The 19,729-nt window shown below is 46.1% G+C and overlaps 1 protein-coding gene across 1 annotated transcript in view; it reads left to right on the top strand.

The window, feature by feature from the left end:
* Positions 1-19,386, top strand: part of CCDC60 (coiled-coil domain containing 60) — a 165,123-nt gene extending 145,737 nt beyond the window's left edge. The window contains exons 8-14 of the mRNA XM_029922913.1: positions 5,797-5,881; positions 9,393-9,464; positions 12,000-12,062; positions 12,716-12,838; positions 14,919-15,050; positions 16,980-17,169; positions 18,852-19,386. Coding sequence (XP_029778773.1) covers positions 5,797-5,881; positions 9,393-9,464; positions 12,000-12,062; positions 12,716-12,838; positions 14,919-15,050; positions 16,980-17,169; positions 18,852-18,953 — 767 coding nt within the window. The 3' untranslated portion in view covers positions 18,954-19,386. The remainder of the gene's footprint in view (positions 1-5,796; positions 5,882-9,392; positions 9,465-11,999; positions 12,063-12,715; positions 12,839-14,918; positions 15,051-16,979; positions 17,170-18,851) is intronic.
* Positions 19,387-19,729: the final 343 nt, after the last annotated feature.

The following is a 19,729-nucleotide window of genomic DNA, read 5'->3' as shown; positions in this document are numbered from 1 at the left end:
CTGATTGACTACTGAATGCCTGGAACTGAGGATTACAGTTCCTGCCCTCCCCAAGCTTACATTGTTTTTAAAAAAAATTTTTTAGGTTTATATTTATTTTTGAGACAGAGCATGAGGAGGGGAGGGTCACAAAGAGGGGGAGACACAGAATCCGAAGCAGACTGCAGGCTCTCAGCTGTCAGCACAGAGCCCTGGACCTGGAACGCAGGGATCAAACTTGTGAATCCTGAGATCATGACCCAAGCCAAAGTCGGACACTCAACTGACTGAGCCCCCCAGGAGCCCCCCAAGCTTATGTTTTGCAAGGAAAAAGCAGACCTTAAACAAAACCACAAGTATCAAGTCAGTTTTAGATAATATGAGATCAGAAGATAATAAAACAAGACATGGGCCGGAGAGAGACTGTTGGTGGGGATGAGGCTAGTTTAGCCAGAGTAGTCAAAAAAGTCTCTCTCAGCTCTGACCATTTAGGCTGAGATCTCAGGATATGAAGCCGGGGAGGCAGGAAGGAGTCAGAGCGGGAACGGTCTTTGTAGACCAAAATAAGGACTTCAGAATGATCCCAATGGCAACAGGAAGTCTCTGGAAAGTTTTCTGTACAGGACCAACAGGATATGGTTTTCTTTTCAAAGTGTCTGTGTGGTTATCAATGTTACATCCATGGTGTGTGTCTTTCATAACCCTGAAAGCCCTGCTCTTAAGTAAGAAGAGAAGTGTTCTGGGCTCCTAGGACTGCCTTGGCCCAGAAGTGGCATAGTGTCCTCCATGAGATAGCAGGTATGTCGAAGGAAGGAGGGAGCAGAGGGGGAAGGCATCTGTGATGAGCAGAGGGGTGAACAGCGCCATCTCTCCAGGCCCCCGAGACCCCGCAGACCCGTCCCCAGTGGCTGCCTCCTTCCCACGTCTAACCAGCTAACTTTTCCCATCAGTCCTGTCTCCTAAAACTCTTTTGAGCCTTCCCTCTTCATTCCCATTGCTTTCATCTTAGTTCAGAGATAGAAAACGAGGCACATACAATCCTGCCCCTAGTTCCTGCCACTTACATTTTGTTTAATACACACGGCTTTGTTTTTTAAAAATTGGGGTGATATTTTAAGATGGAGAGATATTACATTAAATTTTTGATTAAAAAACCCGCAACCCTGTACAGCATCTAGTTGGAGCTGCCCCTCTTAGGTGGGGCATGTGCTGGCTAGTTTTCCACAATCCCCACCACTCCCCATTACCCCCAATCATTGTTCCCAATTGGCCAAGTGCATGGTCATTTATCATCTCATGAGCCCTACTATTTTCCTTAGAATAAAGATGATGATGATCATGATGATGATAGTATAGTAGTTAATGCTTAAGAAGACTTTATGTATCAGGCACTATTCTAGCTTCTAGTATATACATACTCAGGGTATATACATAAATTCATATATGTGTGTGTATAATATATAAATGTATATATTTGCACATAAATACAATGAATCTTCACAACAATTTTATGCCTATCTTATAGATGAGAAAATTGGGGCACAGAGAGATTAAAATATTTGACCAAAGTCACACATCTTGTAAGTGATGAGGCCAGAATTTGAACCCAGGCAATCTAGTCTAGCTTTCAGGTCACATGAAATTTGATTTTTCTTACAGTGGCTCATGTCATCCATCCTGGCACCTGACCCTCTAGGTACCTGAGTTTAGAACCCCAGGTCCACAGTCTCATTACCTCTTAGCTACATGACAGCAACAGCTTCCTAGTCTCCCTATTTCCTGTCTTGCCCTCACTTGCCCATGGATTCTTCTCCATGTTGAGCCAGAAGGAACTTTCTAAATTAAAAATCTGATGTAGGAGTGCCTGGGTGGCTCAGTTGGTTAAGCATCCAACTCTGGATTCTGGCTCAGGTCATGATCTCATGGTTTGTGAGTTCAAGCTCCCCCATCGGGCTCCATGCTGACTGGGTGGAGCCTGCTTGGGAATTCTCTCTCCCTCTCTCAATGCTCCTCCCCTTCTCACTCTCTGTCTCAAAAAAAAACTTTAAAAAATTTGATGTAGTATTCCCCAGCTTACCATCCTTCAAGACTCCCCATTGCCTCTAAGACATTGCATCTGACCTTGTCCCAAGCTGTTACATCAGTCAGCTCTGGCCACTTCATACCTTCCCCAGGCACTCCCACCTCGCCATATAGTTTTCCTCATCTTAAACCATGCACATTCTCTCAGGCCATCCTCTATCTGTAATGCCCTTTAATCTGTAACAACTTTAGTCTGGCGGACTCCTATTCAACCTTGAAGACCCACCTCAAATGTTCCCTGTGAAGTCTTCTCTGACTCTCCTGGGTTCCCTCCCTGTCATTTCCCTTAGGACTTTTATTTGTTTTTATTGAGTACTCAATTTTAATTTACAACCGTATCTCAGTGTATCAGGACTTCTTTTGGATGGATACAGAGATCTGAAAAATAGCAGCGTAAGAAAGATAAAAGTTTATATTTCTTGCAGATTAAAGAAGACCAGTCCACAGCTGGTATGGCTCCAAAAGCTCATCAGGAAACCTGCTTCTTTCCGTCTTTCTTTGCCACAATACTCAGCATCACTTTATGATCAAAAATGGCTGGACTGCCAGTCATCACAGTCACATGCGAGGCTGGAAGCCAAAGCACGTAGGGGAAGGATGGAAGTGCTCACTCCCACCTGAATTGAAACAACCTTTTCAGAAGCTCCAGACAACATTTCTGCCAAACTCTCATTGCCCAGAATTTAGTCACAGGAGCACACCTAGCTGACCTAGCTGCTGGACAATAGGTCTAGTGAATGCTTACCCTCACACACACACAAAAGAACACACACGTGCACACTTGCACATGCACATATCTCTATTACGAAGGAAGATGGGGGAAAGAATGTGAACTCCCTGCTGGTGTGGAACAGTGGTATCTTATTCACCTTGAGCCTGGCACACCGCGGGTGTACAACAATGACCAGGAGATGCGTTTCCACCAGAGACCTACATCCCAGAGGGAAAGTCTTTCTACTTCCACCTCCTCATCCTTCCCCTCTATTTATACCTTACCCTCATCCCATTTGTCATAGGCTTGACAAAAGCAGATTAATTTCCCAGACTTCCACTGCCTTCTAAAACCTCCTCAGATTTATTCTGAATTCATGAATCCTATTCTGAGAGACACACCATTTGACCAAGGTCTAATTTCCAGGGCTGGCTGCATAATGAAGTCTTTGTGGAGGCAAATCACTGGAGACAGCAGGTTGTGGCCTCTCCATGGACTGATCCCCTCCCCAAATCAATGGCATGGGGATTCCGGAGAAACCAAAGCCCAGGCCATTCCTCCTGCCAGTCTGGAAGCTCCCAGTCTCAGAACTGCTAAGAGGGGAAACTCACTTAAATAACAATTCAGTAAAGATGGTCCTATGCTGGCTAATGTCCTCCTACAACCCAAACCCATACAACAAAAAGACCTCCTCCATTTTCCCCTAAAGAGGAAGGAACAAGTTTCGTCACTCGAGAGTGAGGCTGTAGATGGAAGGTGGAGGAAGGAAGTCAGAATTCTTTTTTCTTTGGCCGTATGATTCGACACTTGGAAACACAGGATGCTGTTGTCTGTGAGCAATGGGTAGCGTCCTCTCCGTGGCTCTGGGGACTCAGGACTGAGCAGGTTCCTCTGAGTGTGGGCATCCATTGCAGTCTGTCTTCCTCAGGGAAACCCTATTTTGTGGCATCCGCTCCCCTTCTAAACAAGTGTCTGCTCTGAGGTAGCCATGAGGTGTAGATATGGGCCTCCAAGCCCCCAGGCTTTATTCTAATTCATATGTAACCAAATTCAGGGACATGATGAATGGAGTTTGATTTTCGTCAGGCACCATGCTTTACCAGGGGCATTATCAGCGAGCAGAAAAAAAAAATCTTTGGTGCATTAAGTGACTGTGGAGCCTTCTACATGATTCTCCAGGAAAGCTGCCCAATGAGCCAGGTCACTAGGGTCATTTACTGAGATCCACCCATCCTTAGGCTGGCTTGCATATTAGTGGGGAGCGTTCAGATGTTGCTCCTTGATTCCCAGGGGTAGGGAAGAAGTGGAGGAACCAGCTACAGGTCCCTTACTCATAGGCTTCTAGACACGCCCCAAGGATTCTGGGATATGCAGCAGTGGGGGAGGTGGGTGTGACAAACAAGGAAGATCAGATTCAGATCAAACAGAATCATGCCCACAAATTACTGGGAAGACAGATTACTTGAGAATGAAGAAGGTGGAGTGGAGATGGATGAAGGAGGGTGTTGTTCACAGCCTAGATGGCTCCAAGGTCATTAAGGAGGAGCACCCTTGCCCTAACCTCCCACTGACTGCATTCATAAACAAGGGTGGATACCAATGGCCATGGCAAGCCCTGGGCCTCACTCCTCCAGGTATGGCTTCTGAGACTTGCACTTGCGTTGACTACAGGCACGTAATAAAGGGTAGAAAGGGTCCCCACTGGCACTGTCCTCCTTCATTGAACCCCCAAATCTAGCTCAAGTTCTTCCAAATCCTTCCCTCTTTTTCTCTCCTTCGCCATTCACTTATTCGTTCAGCAAACGTTGACCGAGACTCCTCTATGGCGAGTATAGTGGGGGGTACTTGCAAATCTGTATAAAACACGTCCCACTTTTCTTGGAGCATATGACTTACTCCAAGTACAGTTCATTTTCCAATATTAGTTTCTCAGGGCTGCGTCACGAAGTGCCATGAACCAGAAGGCTGAAAACAATAGGAATGTATTGTCTTACACGGTTCTAGAGGCTGGAACCCCAACTCAAGGTGTCATGGAGCTATGCTTCTTCTAGAACCTGTGGATGGGGAATCCTTCCTGGCCTCTTCTAGCTTCTGATAGTAGCTGGCAACCCTTGGCCCTTAGCTCTAGATGCATCGTCAGTCCAATCTGCCTCTGTCATCACAGGCCATCCTCTCCCTGAGTGTCTGTCCCCTCTGGTTATAAGGACACCAGTCATATTGGATTAAGGCCCCACGCCACTGCAGTATAACTTCATCTTAACTTAAATTATCATACCTGCAACGTCTCTGTTTCCAAACAAGAATGTGAATGGTTCATGTTCAGAGATACTGGGTGATTAGGAGGATATCCACATATCTTTGGGGAAGACACACTTCAACCCACAACAGTCAGGTACAAAAATGTATTCTCTCCACTATGGGAAACAGCAGCAACAGTAAGTGCACAGGAGAAAGTCCACTAGTGGCAGGAGAAATGGGGCAGCCCGAGCGTGCACACCTGCCCGATGCCACAGTCTGTGAGCAGCAAGAATCTATCTCAGAGTCCTTTCCAGGAGGAAATTTATGTGAAATCTTCCAGTTTGAAAAGCCGAGCATCTGCATCAAATCAAACAAAACATGCGAGCTAGAGTCAGCTGGTGAATCACCAGGTTGCCACCTCAGGTCTGTGGGATCAGAGAGGGCTTCCTGAACAAGACGATTTCTTCTCAAAATTGGAAAATGTTTTGTCTCTGGCTACACCAGAGTTGAAGGTCAGGGAGGAGAGGGAAATGAGACAGGAGAGAAAACGAGCAGCCAGATCCTGCAAAGCCTCAGTGGCCACTTGGAAGGAATGTAGATGTTATCCAAAAGGAAAATGATGAGTCATTGGTTGTAAGCAGGCAGATGACTTGGGGTGTATAACCTGCCAAACGCTGTGCGCTGCCTAGACCCTGATGGATCCCTCTCCAGCTCCCCACACACGGAAGCAGAGGGGTATCAGCCCCTCTGGCCTCTGGACAATGACCTCTCATGTCCCCCATCAGATCTGCAGAAGCTCCTGGAGATGGTTCGGGAAGATGCCCGGATGACAGTCATGATGGAAAATGGGGTGCACAAAAAGGTGCCCAGGTACGTTCTCCTGCCACCCCCACCAGGGGGCAAATAGAGGATATCAGAATAATAGTGGTAACATTAGCCACAGCAGTTCTGAATCCTTCCATTTTCTCTGTGACAAGCCCTGAGCTATGGACTTGGTTCATGTATATTGCCTCCCTGGGTTCTTCCAACAACTCCCTGAGTAAGATACTATCATCATTATTTTACGAATGAGAAAATGAGGCTCAGAGAGGCTAAGTAACTTGTTCAAGGTCACCCAGCCAATGACCGTTAAGTAAGGCCACAACTCAAAAGCAGACCTTTCTAATTCCAAAAAGCGTCTCTTAACCACTCTGCTACCCTGCTTCCTGGGACTTGTAAGGTTATTCGTCCACTCTTTTACTGAATATTTATGATCATGTATAGACGAGATTCTGATTATTGCAGGAAGCGTTATAAAAAGAAAGCTTGGACTAAGAAGGTGAATTAGAGGGAAATCGAATCTAGTCTGGGATGGGGATGAGGATCAGAGAAGTTTCCTCCAAGAAAGACACTGTTAGAGATTGTGGATGAGGCATGAAATAGAGCTACCCAGCCAAAGTCTGGGGAGGCGGATGGATGAACATTTCAGGCAGCACAGGTGCAAACATGGTCAGGAGGGACCTTGGCACTTCAAGGACTGAAATGCAGCCAGAATGGGATGGACAGAGCATCAGTCTGTCTGGGGACCTCAGCGGCCACTTCCAGGATTCTGGTTTCCATCCTAAGAGCAACAAGGATCCTCTGAACTGTCAAGCCGGTGACCAATGTGATTGGCTCATGGCGTTGCACTTGAACCTGATGTGTCCTCCTTCTGGCAGGAAGCCTTATCCACGGGACTTCTGCCCTAAAAGCCTCAGAGAGCAGGCAGGCTAGAGCTAGAGTTTGCTTCCCAAGTACAGATCCTTCTGAGTAAGCAAATGACTTCCTGAAAACAAATGATGCCCTGGAAGAGGTCCTTCATCGCTTTCAGCCTACTGGGATGCCGGCTCTGACTTATTGGTTATTGTTATTACCATAATTACAGTTCACCAAGCACTTTCACATGCATCACACACGCCGCTGCTTGCTAATGAGGAATTCATCTACTGCTGCCTCAACTCGCATCGGGGCTCGGAGGGCGGCACTCGGAGGCATCCAGAGACAGTGCCAGCCCTTCAGGCCTGGGCCGCAGTTCCTGACTTATCAGCGTTGGAGACAGACGCTAGTGATGAAGCATCAGCCCCACGGTTTCCCTCCTTTGTAAGAACTCACCGCACGGACACTGGTGTTGGAGTTAGACTGACATGCATCCAAAACCCAGAGCAGGTCAATGTAGCCTTTTCTCTAAACCTCCATTTTCTCGTCCATAAAATGAGATTGTGTGGCCTCAAAGCCCTGGCCTTGGAACCAAGGAGGCCAGGGTCAATCTCCATTCCCATGATTTAATTGCTGTGTGATGACAAGCAAGTTGCTTCACCTCTCTGGGCCTGATTCCAATTCCGTAAAATGAGACTCATTAATAACCTATCTCGAAGAGATGTAGTGAGAATTAAGTAGCCTTACCTTTGTAAAGTATTATACTTGTTGTGGAGATAATGTCTATTTCAATGAGAAGTGGAGAAATTAGCTGAAATAATGCATTTAACATATTAGCACCTGCCTAGCATATTGTAAGCATTCAATACAGGATGGTTGTGGTGTTGGTGTTGGTGGTACTTTTATTTCACACACAGAGTTCCCCCGAATCTTTGCAGCACCTTGCTGAGGGATGTTTATTAACAGCTCCCCATTACCAACGCCCCGCAGCACGGATGGAGAAGGGCGATGAGCGACCTGTGTAAGGTCCTCAAAAGACAAAACCACGCGAGAACACAACACTCCTCGTGTGGCCTCTGCATTCACTTCTGTGAGAAAATAACCATGGTTACAAGAGCAAGAACCTGTTGAAACTTCCCATCCTCAATTCCTCGGGGAGGAAAATCTCCCTAATCTCTCCCCCAGGCAGCCGGTACTGGAGGCTCCTCTTTAAGCTGTAGAGAGACAGTTAAGAAAAGCTGCACATTTTCTTTTGTCCTCCTCGCTTTAGAATCTGGATTCCTTTTTCAATTTAAGCCCCACATTTGTTCCCATCAGGGCTGACAGAGAATCCTGGGGTTTTTAAGAACCCCCTAAAAGCCAATCGGATCAGCCCCCAGCCTCAAAGCTAGCCTGCCCTCGGGCCATCTTAGTCCTGCTCAGGATGCTGTAACAAAAATGCCAGACTGGGTAACTTATAAACAAGAGATACTCATTCCTCACAGTTCTGGAGGCAGGGAAGCCCAACATCAAGGTTCCAGCAGAGTCGGTGTCTGGCAAAGGCCTTTCCTAATAGATGGCAGTCTTCCCCACAGATGGCTGTCTTCTTAATGTAACCTCATGGGGGAGGGGGGCTCCTTAGGGTTTCTTTTGTAAGGGGCTAATCCCAATCATGAGCGCTCTGACTTCCTTCATGTGCTAATCATCTCCCAAATGCCCCCCACCTCCTAATACCCTTACTTACCTGGCAGATTAAAATTTCAACAGATGAATTTAGGGAGATGCAAACATTCAGACCATAACATCACCTAGGAATATGACCTCTTCTTAAAACCTGCTAGCAGTATTTTCTTTTAAAAAAGTATTTTTTAATGTTTATTTATTTTTGAGAGACAGACAGACAGAAGGACGTGGAGGAGGGGCAGAGAGAGAGAGAGCCACAGAATCCAAAGCAGGCTCCAGGTTCTGAGCTGTCAGCAGGGCTCGAACCCACAAACTATGAGATCACACCCTGAGCTGAAGTCAGATGCCCAACCAACTGAGCCACCCAGGCGCCCCCAGCAGTATTTTCTGAGTGTCTCTGGGGATCAGAATCAGCTGGGATCCTTGTTAAAAATACAAATTTTTAGGGGCACCTGGGTGGTTCAGTTGGTTAAGAGTCCAACTTCGGCTCAGGTCATGATCTCACGATTCGTGGGTTCGAGCCCTGCGTCAGGCTCTGTGCTAACAACTGGCTCAGAGTCTGGAGCCTGCTTTAGATTCTGTATCTCCCTCTCTCTTTGACCCTCCCCTGCTTGTGCTGTCTCTCTGTCTCTCAAAAATTAATAAAAGACATTAAAAAAATTTTTTTAAATACAAATTTTTGGTCTTCATCCCAGGACCACTGTCAGAATCTCCAGAGGAAACTGTATTTTTTCACACTATTTCACAGTATGCTGAGAGATTCTGAGGTTTCAAAATGTGCTCTCTGCACACTGGTGTCAGAAGTGTGTGGTGTGGGGAGGAGGGTGTTTAATGCAGCTTATGGGCTCCGCTCCAGGCCTAACGTATCCAAATCGCTGGGAGTGTGGCCCCGAATCTGCATGAGCAGCAATCTCTCCCGGTGATTCCTATGCCCCGCACAGTCTAAGGATCCCTGCTCTCGAAAGAGAATCTTCCTACAGATACCGACTGCTTCTGGAGCACCACATGCTGAAGGTCTTATTAAGAGACCCGTCTTGCTTTGCAGTACCTTGTCCATCGTCAGACAAACCAAGAGTGATTCTACCTATAAAGACATGCAGACCACCCTCAAATCAAGGTAGGAGACATCCCACAGTTACGGGGACCATGGCAGAGATGCCCCTTACCAGACCACAGAAGGCGGGGCAGGGAGAGGGGACATTTTCTTTCTTCATCAGAAATAAATTTCTTAATTCTGGCAACAGGGGGGGTGGGGGGTGGGGAGGTGAGTATCCAGGTGTTTCTCCCCACACCCCAAATTGTATACCATAAAGTTAAAAACCTTCCTGCGGTAGAGGGATATGAAGCAAGGGAGATGTTACAGGACCGCCCTTTCCCTCTTTACTTGGGTGACTTGTAATGAGGGCGGGGAGGTCTGCCCCCATTCCATTTACTCACCGATCCCACTGCGTGCCAGAAACTGCTAGGTCTGGAGGGATTCAACAGCCTGCCATCCTAGATCTCACTATCTGGATGGGGGTCATAACTTTTTTGTGTGCCATGGACCCTTCGACAGTTTGAAGACTCCTTTCAGAAAAATGCCTTTAAGTGCCTACTGTAAATTACAAGTTTACAAAGAAATCTGTAGTAATACAGATTATGACATTACAACCAAATTTGGGATATAGCAATCTATGAGCTTCTTCAGCAATGAGTTACATAATAAGACTTAGCAGCAGAGGTAATAACTATAATTTTAGACTAGTGTTGAGTGTACGTGATCTTTCAAAATATCTGCCACAGTTGTCATGCATTGTGAAAATACATGAGATTTCCATTTCTGCTAAAGGCTAGTTAAAATAAAGATGCAACCTTTTTTCCATTTGCGTTCATGGACTCCTTGAATCCTGCTCTTGGTTAAAAATCACTGGTTCTAATGGGAAAGCCATGTCTTTATTAAATAATCCCATGGAATTAGCCATATAATCATGGCCATAGAAAGTGTTCTGAAGGAATAGTAAGGAGGAGTGGGTGAATGTTGAGCACCAGGGGCCTAAAACTGAGTTTGACATTTAAGACAAGACCTGAAGAAAAGAAGACTTAGCCAGCCTATGGCTGGGATAGATGGGAATCATGTTCCAAGCAAAAGGAATAGCATGTATAAAGGGCCTGAGTCAGGGGGAAGCTCAGAGGCATTGAGCAGAAATCAGTATGGCTGAAACTCAAGGAAAGCCAAGGAAAAGGGAGACAGAGACAGGCAAAAGGGTCCTTTGTTGTTTATTTGTTTGCTTGTTTGTCACAGCGAATGCCACTCCTTCCCTCAACTCCCACCTCCCCCCAAGTCACACTGTCAGCCCTAGAAAAGAAGAGAGCCGTCTTCTAGACCATCAGGAGGAAAGTCAAAGCCAACCCACTCTCCCAAAGAATTCATCTGCAGGGGTGGGGGCTACTGGTTGGAATCCAAACATGAGGGTTTCTGGGTGCTATTCCTGGGGCCTGCATCCCAGGATGGTGGGCTAAGGACTCAATCCATCACCTACCAGGGCTAAGACCTCTCGATCCAGTGCCCTGAGCCTCTGGGGAAAAGCAGCAAACATTAGGACTTTTCCTGCAGAGAGGGATCTGGGAAGTGCCAAGCCTACCTAAAGACTTCTAGGCACTACAGGGCCAGAAGTGAGGGGTCAGCCGCACATCACAGGGATGAGAAAAACAGGGTTATTCTCTAGAACCACACAGATAAGTCTTCCAAGCGTTTGGTAGAAACAAAAGGAGACAGGGCAAGAGAGAAACACTGATGCTGAAGGACCAAACCACTAAAGTAGGACCCAGGAGGAGGCACAGGAGAGGGAGAGGTGGGCACAGCGGAGCTTCACCCCTTCTAGGAACTCTGACCTGGCAAAGTCACAGGAGGGAGTGGCCACTCAAGGAATTCAATCAGCCCATACCCAGGAAGGGTTCAAAGTCATGAGAGCTGAGTGATCACAGATGAGGACACTCATGATCCAGAGCTGAGATGCTTGCCCACAGACTGGGAGGTGGTGGTGCCAGGGTTGGCGTCTGGGGCCAGCTCTTTCTGCCTGCAAAATAAAGTGAAGTGAGCGTTCAGTTCAGGGTCCAGTTCAGAGAAGACAATCCTTGAATGAAGAAGCAGTCTGGGTTTGGGAACATCAACATCATGACTAGAAAGACTTGACCATTGCTTTCCCAAATCTGCACTCAGCCCCAGCTTACATGCCAATCAGTGTAGAGAGGAAAATGGAAGGGCCCTGAGTGAGCTTGTCCTCCTGAGGGAAAGATCAATTTTGTACAGATGAAACTTGGATCCAGAGAATATGTCATCCTGATGATATGCAGAGACAGAAGGTCAAAGTCAGACTACAAGACTCAGAGCAGGTATAACTTGCTGTAGACCATGAAATAGAGTTGGATTTGAGAAAATGGAGAAGAAACAAGAAGGAAACTCCAGGCAGAGGACATGGGTAGAAGCAAGGGCCAAAAGGTAGGGACAATATATATTGAGTTCTATGGCTGATCCTTCAGACCAGTGGCTCCTATTAGAGTCACCTCCCTTACACAAATTCTGGAGGCTACCAGGTGTCAAAGGAGCCCTGAAGACACCTTTTCTGTGAAAAGCAAGCTCCAGGAAACTTGAAACCACCCCTTTGTGTTTCAGTGAAAGATCCAGCAGTACAAGTGGAGAAAGCCACACCCCGCTCATCCAGAGGAAGTCTAAAAGGTAAGCTAGATGGGCAACAGAACAAACTGGCCAAAGGTACTGTGGCAACCACGTCCTCTATCTTTCCAGGGGTGTGGAAACAACCCAATGCGGATCAGACTCCCTGAAGTCATACACTCTGCTTAAAGACAAGGGATGCCTGGGGAAAGGGCTCATGGCCAAGATGCCACTGTAGACAATGGCAACAAAGCCCTCCTCTGTGCCAACCACTGGGTGAAGCATTCCATATTCATTGTCTTGCTTATTCCTCAAAACCAATCCTATGAGGCAGGAGTATTATCCCATTTTACAGAGGAGCAAACTGAAACCTGGCCAGGTGAGACATCTTGCCCGAGGTCACACAGCTAAGAAGTAGTGGTGCTGGAGTTTGAACTGGAGTCTCCCAGCTCCAAATTCCACTTTCATCTCACTGTCCTTAACATTCACTGGGCTCAGGACTTATTTAATAAAGCCTGCACCACCAGCTTGATGTTGGGAAGATCTATCCTTCCTATATCCAGGGGAATGCTCAGAGAAGATCCAGGTGCAGGTGGAGAACCCAGGGGTGAGGTACAGAGAATTTCTACTGCAGAGCACTGGGGCCCAGGGACTGCAGCTTCATGGGTCTGATCCTTGCACTCTGTCCCCTAAGCCCTTCTTATCTGTTTCTACAGCCGTACCTACCGTGACATCATCCAGTACAAGAGTGGAGTGTCCAGTACCATGAGGGCAAAGTTTTATGGTGTGGCCCAGGAGGCCAGCTTCTGTCTTCAGGACAAGATGGAAATTCTCATGAAGTAAGAGCACACATTAGCCTTTCATCCAAAGGACAACCATCTAGTTCCCACCATATGCCCACTGATGCCAGGTGCTGGAGCTTAGCAGGGAGTAAGGACATATTTCCTGCCCTCAGGGAGCTTATAGTCTCTCAGGAAATATGGGCAGAAACAAATAACTAAATATACAAGTATATAGGTACAAATTATAATCATTGCTATACAGGAAGAGAACAGGGTGCTATGAGAGAGAGAAACCACGAGGAACTAATTTAGGTCAGGTAATCCAGGAGGACTTCTCTAAGGAGGTGACTTCAGGCTGAGCCTTGACAGATGAGGAGGAGCTGGTGATGTACTTAGCAGCAGGATAAGTACATACAAAGCCCCAAGTCAGGAAGAGACATGGAAAATTTGCAGGGAAGGGAGAAGTGGGGAGTGAGAACTGCATTACGCACAGTCATGAGTGCCACACGTAAGACTTGGAACTTGATATTAAGAGCACCAGTGGGCTATTGGAAGCTTTTAAAAAATGTTTTATTTATTTTTGAGAGAGAGAGAGAGAGAGAGAGAGAATCCAAAGACAGGCTCCAGGCTCTGAGCTAGCTGTCAGCACACAGTCCTATGTGGGGCTCAAACCCACAAATCGTGAGATCATGACCTGGGCCAAAGTCAGACACTCAACTGACTGAGCCACCCAGGCGCCCCAAGGAAGCTTTTCTTTCCTGCTCTCACAACCCAGTAACGATCTCCCTTCCCACCCACTTGACTGTGGTGACAATTCACCCCCAGTGAACTCATCCATACAATAAAAGTTGCTCGGCCACCCTTTGCTCTCTCACCCTTTCAGCATGGAGGGGTTAGCTGTTTAGGGCCACAGTTTTGGAGATGACTTGTCCCCACCTTTTGGGAGCCCCCAGTCTAGTGAAGAATACAGACAAATAAACAGACAATGACCAGACAGGTTTATGAGGGCCAACGTGGGAGTAAGCAGGGGGCTAAGGGAACACAGGAGAAGGATGTCTTACCTAGCCTGAGACAGCAACCAGAAATGTCTTCCTGGAGAAAACATCTTCTGTTTAATAAAAATTGGTGAAATGTCCAGCACACTTGATATATACTTGCCATGGGTACATACTGTACCCATGAGCTTTGTATTTATCATTGAGTTCCATGAAATGGGTGCTATTATTAGACCCATTTTATAGATGAGAAAAGTGGGCTCAGAAATGTCTTGTCAAAGGTCACCAGTGGTTAAGTCGTAAAGATGGAATTTGAACCCAGAGAGTCACACAGAAAGCAGGATGGAGAGACAGGAGCTCCAGGGAAAAGCAACACCAAAGTCTCAGAGGCCAGAAGGGGTACAGGGGACCAAGAACTGCCAGTAGTCAGGTGTGGCTGGGGCTTAGGTTGCTTTTAAGGTAATCAGAGAGACAGAGGCCAGATCACAAAAGGTCTTGCTAGCCCAGCTGTGGAGGTTGAACTTTATCTCAAAACTTTGTTCACAACCCAAAGCATAAAATGCTGAGCTGGAAAATGCTGTAGAGACTGAATAATCCAGAGCCTTAGAGGGCAAGTTACTCAGGGAACTTTATTCCAAGTAAAATGGAAGGCCATTGAAATTCATATACAGTCATATACAGGTGAATGCACTGGTTATATTTATAACGTAAAAGACATATCCCCAAAACAGTAACGGGAGTGGGGAAGAGAGGAACCAACCTGAGTTAAACACCTACTGTGCATCTGGCACTAAGCTCCGCACTTTACACACATTGTATCATTTAATCATCTCTCAGAGCTAGGACCATATTATCCTCCGTTTTACAGATTAGAAAGCTGTGTAAATACAATCTAAAGTAGGGAGAGTGAATGAAGGCTGATAAAAGGTGACCGGGTTTAGCAAGAAACTCTCATTTCAGGACCTTGGAGAGAGCTGTGTCATCCTGTGGCCTGAGCCACGTTGTAAATTGAAGAATGTCTGAGAGGGTTGAGGACTTCATAGAGAAAACGGTGTTTAAGTCAGATCTCAAAGGGCAACTGGGATGGATTAAACAAAGAAGGGGGTCTGATCTTCCTCTTTTTCATACATCCTGTGATCCAGGCGCCAAGAAGAGAGAGGTCTCCAGAAGTTCCATTCTTTTGTCTTTGTCTCCAGTTTTAAAAAGGATATAGCAAAAATGAGGCATCGAGTCTCCATGATAAAAGCAGATGCAAAAGAAATCGCAGACCACTGGTAAAGATACCCAGAGCCAGATAAGACGGTCTTTGATGGCGGTGGGGGGCGGGGGGAGGGCTGTTAGAAAAATCACACTGGATCAAGACTACCCTTGCCCATAGACAGGCTGTCAGGCAAGACCACTCAGTTGCTGAACCACAGTTAACCCAACAACTGTATTCTCCATATTTATTTTCTGTTTGGTTCAGACTATCAAACAGGAACTAATTCGCCAGCCCCTTGGAAAAGGCAGATGAGGCAAACTACCTGAAAATTTCTATCAATTGTGAGGTTTATGGGGCAATCCCTACATTCCCAAAATAATTTAACCCCTTAAGGATATAAAACCAGGAAGGAATATCCTAGAAACCCTGTGCTCCAGCATGGGCTTGTAATATAAATACAAGAAAAAAACAACATGGATTGAGTGATTACAGGTGGCAGACACCAACCCAAGAAATTTTCCTACATTATTTATTTTATTCCCCACAAAAAATCCTGAAATTTACATATTAATCCCCACTTTGTAAACAAGGAAACCTGAAGATTTAAACCCCTATCTAACCCCCGTCTCTATGCTCATCCACGATACAGAATTAGAGTCTGCCGTGTACTCTGTCATGGCAGGATGAGTAAATCAAGATCTAAGAGTAAGATGAGAGAGTCTAAAAATGTACTCAGTATCCCTTCCATGATTTTAATAATGTGGAATGGGAGTTTACAAGGAGACACAAATAAATATACGAATATATACCACAAAATATAAAATACAAGCAGTACAAGTAGCCCAAAGGGTACAGTAAATGATCGGTTTCTTCTTCAAATTTCTCTACAATTGATTCATCTAAAAAAATTTTAACGTTTATTTTTGAGAGAGAGAGAAAGCAGAGTGTGAGCAGGGTTGGGGAGGGGCAGAGAGAGAGAGGGAGACACAGAATCGGAAGCAGGCTCCAGGCCCCATGCCGTCAGCACAGCGCCTGATGCGGGGCAAGAACTCACAAACTGTAAGATCATGACCTAAGCTGAAGTTGGACGCTTAACTGACTGAGCCAAGCAGGTGCCCCACCCTTTTTCTTCTTTAAAGAGATGACAGCTCCTGCCTTAAACCTTGGTCATACCTGAACCACCTCCAGGTAGGAACCGACCTTGTTCCCACCATCTCAAGAATGGATTACCAAACAACCCTCAGACTCTGCTGCAGCATTCAGAAATGTTTTCAAAACCCACTGAAATACACAAAGCTGTGAAAATATGGGGAACCTGGGTGGCTCAGCCAGTTAAGCGTCTGACTTTGGCTCAGGTCATGATCTCGTGGTTTGTGAGTTCGAGCTCCATGTCAGGCTCTGAGAGCCTGAAGCCTGCTTTGGATTCTGTGTTTCCCTCTCTCTGCCCTTCTCCTGCTTGGGTTCTCTCTCTCTCTCAAAACAAATAAACATATAAAAAAAAATTTTAAAGAAAATACACGCACACTTTCCCTTCCTCTTCCCCCTCCTCCTCTCCCTCCTCCCTCCCCTCCTCCTTCCCCTCACCCCTCCATCTTGTGTATAAGAGCCCCTTACATCCTGGTAGGTATCCCACAGATATGTCCATGTCCTCCTTGGTCTGATTAGCCCTCAAAAGAGAAGCTTCAAAAATCTCAGTGCCCCTCCCTTTATTCTAGCTTTTCACATTGTCTGCTTGATAGAAAAATCATAAGTGCTTTAAAGCATTCCCTTAATTTGTCTTTTTAGTGAGATGCAAATCATGCTCCAGCTTTTACTACCCCTAAAAAAATAAGACATTTGCCTGATCTGTGATCTCCCAGGTAAAGATGCTGCTGCCCTGGAGATATCACCCAAGTGGTAGAAAGAGAAAGTGGGGATGGAAGATCTAAGATGCTCAGACCCATCCCCCGCCCCCCCCCCAGCTTCCTAACTGGCTCTCTCTTCTTGGGACTGGGAATTGAAGGTACTTTGATCTGCTTTCCAAACTCCCCGAGGATCTGAAGAACTTCCCCCCTGCCAAAAAGATTCTGGTGAAACTGCAGAAGTTTGGGGAAAACCTAGACCTCAGGATCCGGCCCCATGTCCTCCTGAAAGTGCTACAAGACCTGAGAATCTGGGAACTGTGCTCTCCGGACATAGCTGTGGCTATCGAGGTAACTACCGTGCCCTTTCCCGTCCTCACTATGCCTCTGGTGCCCTCATTCAGTCGTCTCTCAACACCCAGGCACCTTTTAAGTGCTGCAGACACAATTAAAAAGACATAAGGTCTCTGCCTTCATGGAGCTCATCCTCTAACAGGGGAGGGATTATCACATGACCTTGGTGGTTCAACTCCAGGGGACATTATATCCTATGTAAATGGTGTCCCCTGGGGAGGCTTTGGAGAGACAAAAATAAATGGACAAGTGAATAAAATAACTGGCAATCATAAGAAGGAGCACTCGAAATCTAGCCCATGGACCAGTAGCATAGACCTCACCTTCGTGCTTATTAGAAATGCATAATCTCAGGCTTCAAACCAATGCAGAATCTACATGTAAATGAGATCCCAGGTGATTTGTATGCACAATAAAGTTTAAGGAGCACTGATTTAAGGTAAATGTATAGCGGACCTATCTTAACTAGGGTGAGTGGGGAAGGTGACTTGTAAGGTGAAACAGAACCTGACTTGTGGGAGGGACTCCTAGGCAGTCAATGGGTTGGGAAGGAAGCAAGCAAGGAGGGACAAGGTTATAAAGGGATTGGAGAGGTGAGTCTGTGCAGACTTTTGAAAGTCAAGTTAAGGATTTAGGTCTTTATCCTTTATTAGGTTAGTGCAGGGAAGCCACTAACTGGTTTTTAATGATAGTTTATCATCACCACCCACTCTAGACATATCCTAGAGCATCAAAAGGTATCAGCAGATAGGAAGAGAGGAAGGGATTCCACCCTAAGGTATTAACAGATATAAACAGAGTCACTTTTTAACAGGGCTTCAATGTCTCAAGATAAAGATGGGACTCCAGTGGTGGAATTCTCAGTCCTCTGGGTGTTTTCATGCCAGATTGGCACTCCCACAGGCTGACCCGGGTGATTGTATGTGGGTGAAGGTGAGGAGTCATGGGTGGGGGATGACCCTGTGGACAAATCCATAGGTCCAGACTCTACTCCCCATGTCTTGTGAAGCTCCTTCTGGGAGGACCAGTAGGCTAGTCCAAAAGTAACTCAAGGGTAACTCTCCCCTCCCCACTTGCCAGTTATGGGGCCCACTTGCCACCTGCCAGTTATTGGGGTATAGAAGAGGCAATCTCTGAGTGGGTAAGATCAAGGGGGTTGGGAGGCTCCCCATTCTCTGAGGTGGGTTCACCACCCTGACTAGTAAAACTTAGCATGCTCTTCACATCACAGAATGTGAAGGTCTCTTAATCCTAGAACCTATATGAAACTCTAAATTTTGTATCTTAAACCTTTCCTGGAAGCAAGTCATCATCAATTCTCAAAGAGGTCTACAAACCCAAATAAGGACAAATGACTTTTTTTTTTTAAGATATTAAAGTAGGACAGAAAGAAAAATGCAGACAGCTGGTTTTCCTGCTCTCCCCAAATTTCTCTGGGTCAACAGTGACAAAAAGGGTTTAAAATTAGTCTGCTGAATCAGGAAGCGGGGAAGGAGTTCTTTTCTTGAGAAAACAACCCCTACCATGATGCTCTCGGCGTTATGAATGTCTGCATGGTTAAAGGCATCCTGGAACCACCAACCTCAATCACACATATTCTAGGGTCTTGGAGGTGGGGCAGGAAAGGGAGTCTGGCTTTCAGACCAAATCTGAGGTTGCCACTCTATTTTTCCCCACAGTTTGTACGTGAACACATCATCCATATGTCTCAAGAGGATTATATCAACTGGCTGCAGAACCGGATCAATATCTCCATCCGATCCTTTAGTCTCCGGACATAGTCTGGACCTGGGTCAACCCGCTGTCGCATTGGAGGAGGGCTAGACTACACTGTATCCCTGCTTCCTATCCATGTTCTTCTGTCCTGCCTACTCTCATGGATACCCACTAGAACATAGGAGGGTCATCTAGAGACTGACTTCTGGCAACATTCTAGAAGGGGAGGCTCCCAGGTGGAAACTCCTTACAACCTCACACCCCAGCCTCAAACTCCCAGTCTCTGTTCCCCATTGATCGAGCCTGACTCTACTCAACCCCTCTCCAGATTCCTTTACCTTACTCCTCTTCCTCAAATTCTGGTTAATAAAATGGAGCTGAATGGAAAGAACTGGAACTGTGGAATTTAGGTATGATACTCAGATCCCAAAATGACCACAGTTACCATTTACTGAACTTTTGTTATGCAATAAGCCCCCAGTGCTGGGTTAAATTATACTGCCTGATAATATCATTTATTTTTTTTCATGTTTATTTTTGAGAGAGAGAGAGAGAGCATGCATGAGCTCACAAGTGGGGGAGGGGCAGAAAGAGAAAGAGAGACACAGAATTCAAAGCAGGCTCCAGGCTCTAAGCTGACAGCAGCAACCCCAATGTGGGTCTTGAGCTCCCAGACCATGAGATCATGACCTGAGCTAAAGTCAGATGCTCAACCAACTGAGCCACCCAGGTGCCCCTGCCTAATAATATCACTTAAATCTGACAATAACTTGGTTAAGTAGAGAAGCATAATGTTGTCCCCATTTCCCACCACTGAAGCTACAGAATATTTCTCAATATT

Source organism: Suricata suricatta, chromosome 14 (genome assembly GCF_006229205.1).
Source record: "Suricata suricatta isolate VVHF042 chromosome 14, meerkat_22Aug2017_6uvM2_HiC, whole genome shotgun sequence".
In the NCBI taxonomy this organism is placed as follows: domain Eukaryota; kingdom Metazoa; phylum Chordata; class Mammalia; order Carnivora; family Herpestidae; genus Suricata; species Suricata suricatta.
This window is presented reverse-complemented; position numbering and strand designations above follow the sequence as displayed.